General features: G+C 46.2%; 1 protein-coding gene across 1 annotated transcript in view; it reads right to left on the bottom strand.

Moving 5' to 3' along the window:
- Window positions 1–12,328, bottom strand: part of Cfap54 (cilia and flagella associated protein 54) — a 252,210-nt gene that overhangs the window by 219,085 nt on the left and 20,797 nt on the right. Inside the window, exons 6-11 of the mRNA XM_005358276.3 lie at window positions 11,127–11,270; window positions 8,770–8,883; window positions 8,545–8,646; window positions 5,637–5,835; window positions 874–1,058; window positions 619–784 (exon numbers count right to left, since the gene is read on the bottom strand). Of these exons, the coding sequence (XP_005358333.2) occupies window positions 619–784; window positions 874–1,058; window positions 5,637–5,835; window positions 8,545–8,646; window positions 8,770–8,883; window positions 11,127–11,270 (910 nt within the window). The remainder of the gene's footprint in view (window positions 1–618; window positions 785–873; window positions 1,059–5,636; window positions 5,836–8,544; window positions 8,647–8,769; window positions 8,884–11,126; window positions 11,271–12,328) is intronic.

The following is a 12,328-nucleotide window of genomic DNA, read 5'->3' as shown; positions in this document are numbered from 1 at the left end:
TTTGATCCTATTTCATGTTCTGGCTTTGTGGGAGCCTAGCCAGTTTGGATGTTCACCTTCCTAGACATGGACGGAGGGGGGCGGACCTTGGACTTTCCACAGGGCAGGGCAGGGAACCCTGACTGCTCTTTGGACTGGAGAGGGAGGGAGAGAGGAGTGGGGGGAGGGGGAGAAGGGTGTGATGCCTAAAAGAAGACAGAAAACACAGGCACACGAAATAAAGTCAATCTTAATGATCTAAAAGCAGACTAGATGATAAATTTTGCAGACGATGGTGCTTAAGTCATTGATGCCCTAGAATGGAAAATCCTGAACGCTGGAGAGAAGGACGCAACCGAACTTTCTCTTTGCTCAGCCCGTCCCATCCCCCTTTTCCCTCAGCCCAGCAGCCCTGCTCACCTCCCAGGGACGCTAACACCAACATAGGACTTCCTTCTTGTGCCAAAAGCGGTTCCAGAGTCACATGCATGTCCTCATGTGACTAGGAACCACATGGCCTGTCACCCGGGTCTTTCTGACCTCCCACACGCCAAGTCCACTGCTCCCGACCACAAAGTCACCTCTGCCAGACGCTCAGGCACCAGGCCCACCCCTAAGCCTTGAACATGAAATACTCACCGTGACAAGCAATATGCTTTAGATAAACGTGAACTGACTGTCCCTGCTTATCATTCTCCAGAGGGAAGATCAGGCCTTTGTTTTTCTTTAGATTGATCAGTGGCTCTACCGCAAGCAGGAGAATGAGATCCTTCTCGGCCTTCTTTAACTCAGGGCTCTCCTGTTTCTGAGAAGAGTAGACCCCGCAAGGTAATTAGCAAGTCCACGCCATTTCAGCAGAATGGAAAAACACATGAAGAGCTTTGCCCGTGTTACCTGGAGAAAGCGGACAAGCTGTGCAGCTAGTGATTCAAATAACCCCCATTCTTCGTAAGTGAATGCCAATTTTGCAAATTTCACAGCAGCACGCAAGGAAATGACATTTTTCCTTTCGATCACATGCTCCAGGAGATTTCCCGTTTTGGGGAAATCAAGTTTCCCATTTGCTCCAACATTTGAAACTAGAAAAGGAGAGAGGAATGTCTGGATGCCATTCATGCAAAGAGTCATTTATCAGACATTAGCCATCAGACACTGTCAGGCTCTAGAAAAACAATGATAAGAAATGGCCCCAGTCCCCAGCCTCATTGTCACCGACTTTGCAGGGTAGTGGGCCAAATAAGAAACCTAGGTGGGCAAATGCACAGTGTTATGGAGACAATAGTGAGGAGATCTAACGTTTCCTAAAGCCACTCAGAAGAAAGAGCATGGCAGTCTGGAGAGATGCCCAGGCGTGAACAACACTTGATGTTCTCACAGAGGACCCAGGTTGGTTGCCAGCACCCACATGGCAGCTTACAGCTGTCTACAATGCAAGTATCCAATGGCTTCTTCTGGCCTCTGTAGACATCAGGGCACAGGGCACAGGGCACCAGGCACAGACATGGTACACTCACATCATTCAGGCCAAACACCCATACACATGAAATAAAAATAAGTAAATCTATTTTTAAAGCAGAGGAGTCAAAGGAGTATAAAATATAAAGAACTTCCGTGGTGAATTAGCCTCGTGGGCAGCTTGACATTAGGAACAAGACCTAGAGAAGGGAGGGTGGCTTTCTGGGTCACCAGTAGCTATGAGCATGCGAGCATCATTAAATAAGAGAAGGCAGAGAGAGAGGAGGCTGCCAAGGAGAGTGTTTAGCAAGAGAATCGGCAGGAGCAAGAGCTACAGAACCTACAGAACAGTGTGGGAGCGAAGCATTGCGGAGTGAGCTTCCACGGAGCACAAAGGAGGCCATCTATGAGTTTTTCAGTAACATGGGAGGGGCAGAGGCTGCCTGATGCATACGCAGAAGGAAAGACTTGAGAGCAGTGGACACGGGCAATTCTCTTGGCATGTCTGACCAGCTCACAGACACCCAGGGAAGAAGACGAAAGAGGATACAGGATACAGGGAGTGCTTGGAAGAATCGGATTTCATGAAGAAGTGGAAACATAGTCCTCCCTTTTCAATGAAAGCTGTGTACAGGGTATGTGCGGATGAGGTAAGTTTTAGAATCTGAGTGGATGAGATCAGAGAAATTCTCACTGTGGGCGTTTAAATGGGAATGGCCCCTGTAGACTCACGTGTTTAGAGTGTTTGGCCCATAGAGAGTGGAACTATTAGGAGGTGTGGCATTGTTGGAGTAGGTGTGGCTTTGATGAGGAAGTGTGTCACTGTGGGGTGGGCTTTGAGGTCTCAGATACTCAAGCTACAACCAGTGTGGTACACAGTTTCCATGACGAAGGCTTGGCTCCTTCTCCAGCACCATGTCTGCCTGCATGCTGCCTTGTTTCCCACTACAATAGACTAAACCTCTGAAACTGGGAGTCAGCCTCAATTGAATGCTTTCCTTTATAAGAGTCGCTGTGCTCATGGTGTCTCTTCACAGCAATGTCACTCTCACTTGAGAAATTTTTTAATTGAAAACAGATTTTTTTTATATATAAAATATTCTGATCATGATCATCATCCCCCATCCCCCGAGTTTCTCTCAAGACTGTTTAAATGAAGACATGAGGCCTTCATTAAAGTGCAGGACTAGAGGCTCACTGCCTTCAGGTACATACACACATAATCTAAAGTTACACAAGCTAACATCTGGCTTTCTGTGTCTCCTCCTAGGTAGAAATCAGAGCCAAATCAACTGGCTACTACCAGGTGATGACGACACACGCCTTTAATCCCAGCACTCAGGAGGCAGAGGCAGAAGCAGACAGACGTCTATGAGTCTGAAGCCAGTCTGATCTACGGAGTGAGTCCCAGGACAGGCACCACAACACAGAGAACCCCTGTCTTGAAGAAAAAAAAAAAAAAAGTCAGCTGACTGCTGCAAGGCCGCAGAAGGTAAGATCATGTGGAAAGAAAATTAAGCATGCAAGTATTTTCCAAGAAAACCCCCAAAGTAAGCATCCTTTACCACAGGAAGCAGAAACATAGAACGGAGAGAATGAGAGCATAGGTGTTCTCTCAGAAGCGAGAGGACCTCAGAAGCATGGAGTGAGGAAGGAGCAAGGGGAGATTGCGTCCTGAGTCTACCAGTGCTGAGACTAGGAACGCAGTCGGTGGACAGAAGGCCAGAACAGAAAAAAATAAAGCAAAAATGAGTGACCGGGAAATTCACATTGAGAAGCGCTCTCAGAAGTAATAACATGGAACAAAAAGAGGGGAAAAAATAAGGTGGGAGGTTGGTGATGACTATAAAAATCTTGACATTTGTTTTGAAGAACGAAAGGTAGGTACAGAGAAGGACTGAAAAGTAATGGGAAATTTTATATATATATATATATATATGTATGTATGTATATGTATATATACAAACATACATACATATATATATATATATATGACAAGAGATCAAAATGCCTCCTGTATCACTGGACCTGGTGTTATCAAACCTAAGAATAACATAAGAAAGATAAAAGCACAAAATCTAAAATCTATGAAACGACGAGGTTGAACTAGCTTTAAACTCCCCCACAGAATCCCTTGTGCCCAAGACGTGGAGATACAGTATGCAGATGCTAAAATAAACAAGCCTTAAACCGTAAGACTTTTTATCTATTGCCTTCGTGCTTCAAGTCCTCAATGTTTCGACTAGAGCCAAAAGAAATAAATTTAGACAGATGCAATGAAAACTGGGAAGTAACCATGAGAAGCACACATTCATAAAACTATTGGTTGTCTTAGAAAGGCAGTAATCAGAGGCTCTGTGCAGACCAGAAGAGAGTCGGCAGTGTATTTAGGAAGCAGGCAAAGAGAAAAAGGATTGCAGGTGGCAGGTGAAAAGCTGCACGACATCTTTAGCCATTAGGAAAACTGCAAATTAAAGATACAAGGAGATACCATTACCCACCTATAAGAATAACTAAAATAAAAAAAAAATGTTGTCAATGTTGCTATGAGACTGCATTATTCACCCATAGCAGGCTGGAATATTAAATGGCACAGCAAACCTGGAGAGAATGACAGCAATCTTTTCCAAAACTAAATGTGCACTTGTGATAGAAACGAGCAATTAGACCACAGAAGTGGCACATTATGTTCAAATAAAAGTTCCAAATTCACAGCAGTTTTATTCCGAACAGCTCCAAACTGGCGACAGCCCAAATATCTCTCCACGTCAAACGGTTAAACACACCGTGGCACACTGGGCCACAGAACACCACCCAGGAATAATAAGAGTGGACAGTTGCTGGGCAACAACCGGACACCTCGCGGCAGGACGCGGCTGAGTGAGGAAAGGGGTACACGGAAGCTCCAAGTTTAGGGTGAGGCTATCAGCGGGGAAAGGAAGCCGTCTTCAAAAACGGTGCTACGTCAACTAGACAGCCACATGAGCGAGCAAATGGTGAGCTCTACTTCATAGCAACAGAAATAGCATGGATGTGGATCTTATACAAAAAAAAAAAAAAAAACCTAAACACTAGAACTTATTGGGAAGGAAACATGGGGCATCGAAAAAGCAGAGATTTCTTAAATACAAAAGAAAAAGGACTAACTCTAAAGGATGCATTGGCAAACTGGACTACATTAAAATTTAAAAGTTTCTGGGGTCCGGAGAAATGGTTGCTCTTCCAGAGACCTGGGCTTGCTGGCCAGCACCCACACCGGGGCTTACAACCATCAGTAATGCCAGTTTCCGGAGAACAGACACCCTCTGCTGGCGTCCACCAGCACCAGGCACACGAGTGGAACACAGACATAAACGCAGGCAAAAGACTCAGGCACAAAATAGAAATAAAAATAATAATTTCTGTCACAATAGATACCACTACGCGAATGGAAAGAGGGTTGGGAAAGATGCCTCTGTCTAGGGAGGGCTTGCCACTCACGCATGAGGACGAGTTCAGTTTATCCGTGTAAAACGCCAGGCATGGCGGGCGCGCTGTGATCCAGAGCTAAGGAAGTAGAGACAGGAGGATCCCTGGGGCAGCTGGCTTGTCAGTTTAACAAAATCAGTGACCCTGACTCAAAAAAAAAAAAAAAAGGTGAGAACGATGTCTGAAGCCCTTCTCGTCTTCACAGGCCTGGCTGAGCGCACGAGCACGCACGCATGCACGCACGCACGTGCACGCACATGCGTGCGCGCGTACATACACAGCATGAACGGGTATGAATAATCCCCGTGAACAAAAGAAACCTTATCAAAATTATGAATAAAGAAAGTTTCTTCATCTGAATTTTAAAAAAAGGAATGTATACAACACTTTAGTAAATGTCTGAACTATTGGTGAAAACGTTGAAGGTTTTCTGTCTATGGTCAATTGGGACAATATCAGCGTGTGTTTCTGGTGATTCCAGACAGTGCAATAAATCAGGAAATGAAGGAGGAAATTAAGAGAGTAAATCCCAAAAGAAAGAAATGCAATTGTCATTACTCAAAGATAATATTATATATTAGAAAATAAAAAACACCCTAGAAATGAATTATTTATAGCATGGTCACTGACTTCAAGGTCAATCTGTAAGCTTGATACTAATTTCTCATATATGGGCCATCATGCTAAAGGTATTGCGATCAGTGTCCACTAGAAAGTATTAATATATTATTTACTTATCAAAAGTTCTTTTCCAGCCATAAACAGTTCCGAGACAACATCACGGAGTTCCACCTCGTCAGTCACCAGAGGTCCAGTTTGCAGGACTCGCCTGCTCGAGTCAGCAAGAGCTTCCAAGACAGCCAGAAAGCGGGCCGAGGTGCTATCAAATAGCTCATCCAGCAGCCGTTCCGTGACCGTCCGTGGCCATATCATCTAGATATGAGAAAGAAAACCCAAGTGTCTAGGAGGCAAAGGCGACTGCCTGCTTCCCTCGTGCTGAGGGAAGTTAGGGCTGAGGTGGGAGGAGGCGGTGAGCTGGCGGTTTGCCGGCCTTTTACATCACCTCAGACACCGTTTAAGGAAGTAGCTACACTAAAGACTTTGCTCTTTCTTGCGCCCAGTGTTTCCAAGGCGGCATAAGAAAACTATTTGCTGTGGTCATTTATCAAGGTAGCATCGTCTCCGCGTGCTTTGCGGAGCCTTGGTGACAGCCGTAGGGAGCTGATACTCCAACTTTGGGGCCTCACAGTCACTTGGGGATCCCTTTTAGATTCAAGGCCAAATGTCCAGAAAATCTGGGGGTTTAGGTCACACAGTGTTGGTAAATGCTACAGGAGATTCTCACGCAGAATGTCCTCGAACTCAAATCTGAGGCGTTGTTTTAAGGTGTCACTAACTAGAGGTTCAGTGGTTAGTGCAATGGAAAGCTTGATCGGCTGTATATCAAAAGCAAGCGGCTGCCTAGGCCTCTGTGGCTGCCTAGGCCCCCGAGGCTTCCAGCCACCCTCCTTCACACTCAGTGACTTCACCTCCGGGTGTTTAAATAGTTTAAAACTATTCCCTCTGACAAATGGACTGTTCTCAGCCTATAGGTTGCCAATAAGGAAGCTGGTGCCTGTAAGTTGGTATCTCCCGATCTGATACCTGGCTGGAGAATGCCAGCCACATTCCCATGATCCCCTTGCTTTATTTCTTCTTCTTCTAGAGGCAAAGTTAGAAAGAAAGGCTGAGATGGGATAAAGCTGCCTAGAGCCATGTTTTCCCAGGACTAGCTTCCCTACCCATTAGCTCTTATATCTTTGATTCGGCAGGCCAACCGGACATTAAAAACCTTGAGAAAATTTGAAGCCTATACTTTGTCCTCTCTCCCCCAGCAGAGGTGAGGGCTCCTCTGAAGAGTTGTACTAGAGCTTAAAACAGTGCTTTAAAAATATATTTAAAAAATAATAAATAAATAAAGATATAAATACTAGAATAAGCCTTCTGATAATTAGAGGTGTCATAAACGAAATGCTGTTTTCCCCTAATTGGCGAACGTAACAGTCAGCCTGGGCTAGTGAATTCCAGGCAACAAAGTGAGATCCTGTCTAACAAACAAAAAGCGGGGTTTTTCTTTTTTGAAAAACCCCAAATGACTGAATTTTAATATAATTTTATCTAGAAATGTAAACGTTTTCAGAGGATATATTTAATTCTGCTAAAATAACTACACCTCCTGACTGGGTGCTCAGTATGGCGGCCCTGAAGGTTCAGACTTCTAAATTTGGTTCCCACAAGGGAAAAGGCTTACAAGAAGGGAAAACAAAACAAATCGTCCCTGCCCTATTACACAGGGGGCAGCATTGCAACCAAATGAGGCAGCTCAGCGACAAACAGCCCGCGGGCTGGGGGGGGGGGAGCTACCAGCCTCAGCGACTGGAGAGCATCGAGCAGTGTGGGCTAGGGCTTCAAGGTATGTAATCTAAACTCTTCCTGAATCCGTAGTCAAAATAGTCATGCTAGATAACAGCAGGTCAGCCCTGGGCCTGAGATAATATTTGCAAATATTAATTTAAAAGGGAAAGGGGGTCAGCCCTGTATGGTGCAAGCTCTGAGGAGAGAGAAGTTAGGGTTGGCACTATGAGATGCCTTGGAGTCGGGTTCACCTTTCAGTGCTGCAGGGCATGGCAGGGGAGTGGGTGGGAGTGGCCCTGAGCCCTGGTATCTTCCTGTATGGTTGAAAAGTGCCACAGCAGGTGGTTTCCAAGCTCCCTTCCAGGTTTGGAGATTCTGCAGCTTTTCTGTCAGAACCTGCTCCTCCTGTCCCTGCATAACCTCTCCCAGAGGAGAGCTACCCAAGGCCATCCATGACTGTCAAGAAGAGCTTCAGGGAAGGAGATGTGAGCTCAGAGACACTGAACTCAGAGAGGCAACAGGGAAGACTAAAGAAAGAAGGGAGGCCGGGAGGCCTGGAGGCCGGGAGGATGGGAGGAAAGCGTTGGACCCCACAAAGAGTATCTCCTTCACTCCCCCCAAGACAGTATTTAATGCTGAGGTTGGGAGCAGCCGTGTGGCTAGTTAGGATACTGGGGGAGGATGTCACTTCCGTGCTGGGCATCATAGCTCCCTAACTCTCTGCCATCCGCCAGCAGTGTCTAAATCATAAAAATTGCTCCCAGGCCTAATCGTGAACAGCCCGTTAGCAGACCCCCTGGTGACTCTGGTGGCTCCTAACTCCAGTGGGAAATTATTTCAAAACCTTCCGAGATGTGTGGGTTGTTTGGTGCAAGCGAACAGTCTAGTTCATGATACTCCCCCTGGTAGACCTAAGCTAATGAGAAAACCTCAAAGCTAAGGCCAAGTGGTCCAGGCAAGGGCCCGTGCAGACCCTCCCAGGACCGTCCGTTTGCAAAGGTCTTTCATGCAAACCTTTCCTGAGCTCATCTTCCGCCTCTCACCCATTAGCGTTGCAAAACTGGGATGATGTCAGGCACAAAAAGAGAAATGAAATGGATGCTGTGAGACCGTGTCTCAGCTGGAACAGCATTCCATCGCTCTAAATCTAGGGCAGGATTCACTCATTAGCAACTAGGCGTAAAAGAGACAAAGGAATAGCCCGGGCATACTGCACACGGTCGTCTAGGGAAGGTCTCGGGGACTCACGCTCTGAGCTTCCTTTAGGTTAATTCTTATCTTCGGTCTGAACACGGCTTTGTTCTTTCTTCTGGACTCGAACACTCCTCTTTTGAAGATCATCACGGCCATCTGTCTCCAAGAGAAGAATCATCCATGAGGTGACGACAGGGCGCATGCCCCAGCCACCGAGACTGCGCGCGCCATCAATAGGGCCATGCAGGACATGTCTTCCGTTCCATAAAATTTTCATACCTTTATCGTGGCCTCTCTGTAATGCCTTCGGGAGTCCTCCTGAGACTTGGAGGAACTCATTAATTCCAGTCGCCTTAACTCGTCAATTTTAGCTAATGCGCGTCGGGCAAATGCCTGTGTGGCAATTAAAACAAATTTAATTCATAAGAAGTTGGAGAATGGTGGTTAAAAATGTATAAAAACGGTGTGTTTTGATTCTGAGGCATTTGATTTAATCTGAATTAAACTGCTGGCTGCTGTTGACTCCTACCAGCTCTCCAATCCATCATTTCCTATGAGCACCGTTAAGCTCTATAAATCTAAAGTAATAAATATCCTGACACATTAACTTTATGAATTATAGAATTTTTAGAAGAAAGCCAAAATATGGGTTAGAGAGAACCTTTGTACAGAGTACTGCTCCGCTAATAATGCCTACAAGCATGCTCACGCTTGAATGCACACACACAAGCACACGCACACACATACACCATCCTGAGATGGTCTTCTCAAGTTTCAGTCTTCCCAGGATAACGTAAGATATAATCTCTTCAACTGCTCTCACACTGACCACTACAGTGTGGCGTCTCTAAGAGGCCATATTCGTTTTCAGATCTCCAATACCCACCGTAGAGGAAGCCTGAGCAGCCTGAAGGAGCGGCAGGGAGAAGGCAGGCTAGCTCATGGGACTGTTTCACCACGTGATGGTTCTCTAGAGACAATAGCAAGCATTCGGAAGAGCCCTCGAGAAGAGTTCAGTAGCAAAAGGTTACATCACAGGTGGCTCCGGAGGGCAACAGCTAGCACATCGGGCTTCCAAAATTACATGTCATTGATTTTGCCATTTTTTAAAAAATACTTCACTCATAGCTTTTAATAATGAAAGTTCCAGGCCAGTTGCAGTATTAGAATGAAGGAATGTATAAATTTTCCAGTAGGCACCAACACCAATAAGAATCAAAACACCAGAACGACCAGTGTTCCATCCCTGATCATAGCAGTGGCCGTGTTGCAAGCTGTGCCTCCCCTAGAGAACTCGAGTTAAACACGCCTTTGTGGTGAGCAGCTTTTAGAATTATCTTGTGCTATAAAAATAGTCTAGCAGGGTTTGAATTCGGCTGCTCCTCTAGCTGGGGACGGCTACCCTCTAACTGTCCAGAATGAATCCAGGCAGGAGAAAACAGATGTAAGACACCATTAACGGGCAAATTCTGTCTGTTGAGTTGTGAACGGATAAGGAGTAGATGTGAGCACAGCCATGAAAGCTGTGTCTTCCACCAGGCTCCAAGCCCAGGGGCTAAGGGCACACTGATACTAGGCAAGCATCCTGGGACAAAAATGCCTTAACCGGAATAAAGAGGTGTGGTTTCTTACTTTCAGAGGCTACATTCACCGACAACTGAGTACCGTGTACAGCAGGAAGAACACTTTTAAATTTATGCTGAGAGTCTGTGCCAATCAATGGGAGCTTGTTATGTGTCAAATGTTAGGTCTAAAAGATGTACCAAAAAAAGAGGGACCAGATATAACTGGTAAGCCTGGAGGCCGCGGGAGGTCAAGGTAAGTGTATATATAATAGGTAGCCGTAGAGTCTCAAACTGAGCAGGGAAGGAGCTGCCGCGTGAGAACTGGAAACTAAGAGTGGAGGAGGACAAGGAGGGCTGGGGAGGCGGGCCCGTGGCAGACAGCTTGCTGCACAAGCAGGAGGACCCGAGTTTGAACCCCCAGAACCAAAATGAAGCCAGACACAGCAGCTCACATCTGCATTGTCACAGCATTGCTATGACAACACGGGAGGCAGAGGCAGGCAGCACTCTGGAGGCTCAGGGGCCAAGCAGCCTGGAATAAGCAATAGCAGGCAAGAAACCCTGTCTGAAACAAAGGCCCAACACCCAAGGTTGTCCTCTGACCCGCACGTATGCACTGTGGTGCCTGCATCCCCCACACGCACACATATGCATACATACATACACATACATACACACATACACAGACACACATACACATGTGCATATGTATACACACATATACACATGCATACACATATATACACATACACACACAAGTACCCACACATACATAGATATACATTCACACATTCATAATAAATATACACATATGCATACACACACCATCACCATCACCATAAGGGATAAAAGGAACAAAGAAGGCCCAAGATGACAGAGCCAGAGTTAAGAGGAGACAGCACAAAGTACAACGAGAAAGCCACAAAAGAGAATAACCAAGAAGATGCCTTCTGATAAGCGCGGGAGTTTCACGGCCTTGCCTCTTTCTCTGGCTGCTGCGTTCCCTGGAGACCCGGGAGAGGGTCTGACACGTTGCATTTTAAATGCTGAAGCCATCTGAAGGCCACGTACCTCCCCGTGGATGCTGGCCTGGCAGTCATAGTGGCACTGGCAGACAGCCGTGTAAAGGGTGGCTCTCCAGGTCAGGTACCTGATGGACAGCAGCGGGACAGAGGACTCCATGCAGATGCTGGCCCACAGCAGGTATTCTACGGCCTGGGGAGGAAGCAGAGAGCACAGCTGGGTTGATCCTCATCTCTCACACGATCCATACTGATATTATTTAGAAACACCGAAGCCTAAGCTGTGCGTGCAGATTGCTGGTTACCCCTATCAAAGGTACCATAAACAGTGGGGCAAAGAAAACTAGTAGTGTTTTATGTGTGTGTGCATGTTCGTACTATGCTGGTGTGTGTGCACATGTATGTGTTTGCCTGTGGAGGCCAAAGTCAACATTGAGTGTCACCCCAATTGCTCTCCATCTTATTTCTTGAGACCCAGTCTCTCGCTGAGCTTGGGCCTCACTGACTCAGCTGGACTGCTGGCCAGCTCGACCTAGTATCTGCCTGTCTCCACCTCCCAGTGCAGGGATTATAGGTGGGCAGCTGTGCCTGGCTGCTTTTTAAACATGGATTCTGGAGATCAAACTCAGGCCTTCATGTATGTAAAGCAAGTACTTTACCAAGGGCTCATCACCCCAAATTTTGTTCTTAAGTTGAAAAACCCCCAAATCTCAAAGTAGCTTTTTTAGAGTGTCCTTATTGCTCTAGAATAATTCCTTAAGTGGCCTCTGAGCTGGACTCATTTTCAGCAACATGCTTCATGTATGAACTGTAGTCTAGGAGCTATCCAAAGTTGCTAGCTGGTCTGTGGCACTGGTATGTTATTTTGGTTTTGGCGGATGGGCAAAGTGGAAAGGGCTTATCACTGCAGATTTCCAATGTTCATTAGAAACAGTCAGACTGAAATCAGGTAAACTTAGGCTGCACTCCCAATTTGTCTCTCTCTAGACCTCATCTTGTCATCTGCACCAAGGGTAGATTAACACAAACTAACCTAATCTGACTCACAGAGTGTAAACTCCTTCTAAGAGAGAGATAAACTGGGGCTGGAATTCAAGTCTTTGAATTGTGAAGTACAGCATTCTTCCTGCACACAGCGAAGCCTTGGCAAAGGAGAGAAAAGAGCCAAACCCACTGGAAAACCTGCTTTCGAGTTTGGAGATGAAAAGCCATTTCACAGAAAGAGAGAGAGAGAGAGAGAGAGAGAGAGAG

The sequence above is a fragment of the Microtus ochrogaster genome, chromosome 24 (assembly GCF_000317375.1).
Source record: "Microtus ochrogaster isolate Prairie Vole_2 chromosome 24, MicOch1.0, whole genome shotgun sequence".
Taxonomy (NCBI): Eukaryota; Metazoa; Chordata; class Mammalia; order Rodentia; family Cricetidae; genus Microtus; species Microtus ochrogaster.
This window is presented reverse-complemented; position numbering and strand designations above follow the sequence as displayed.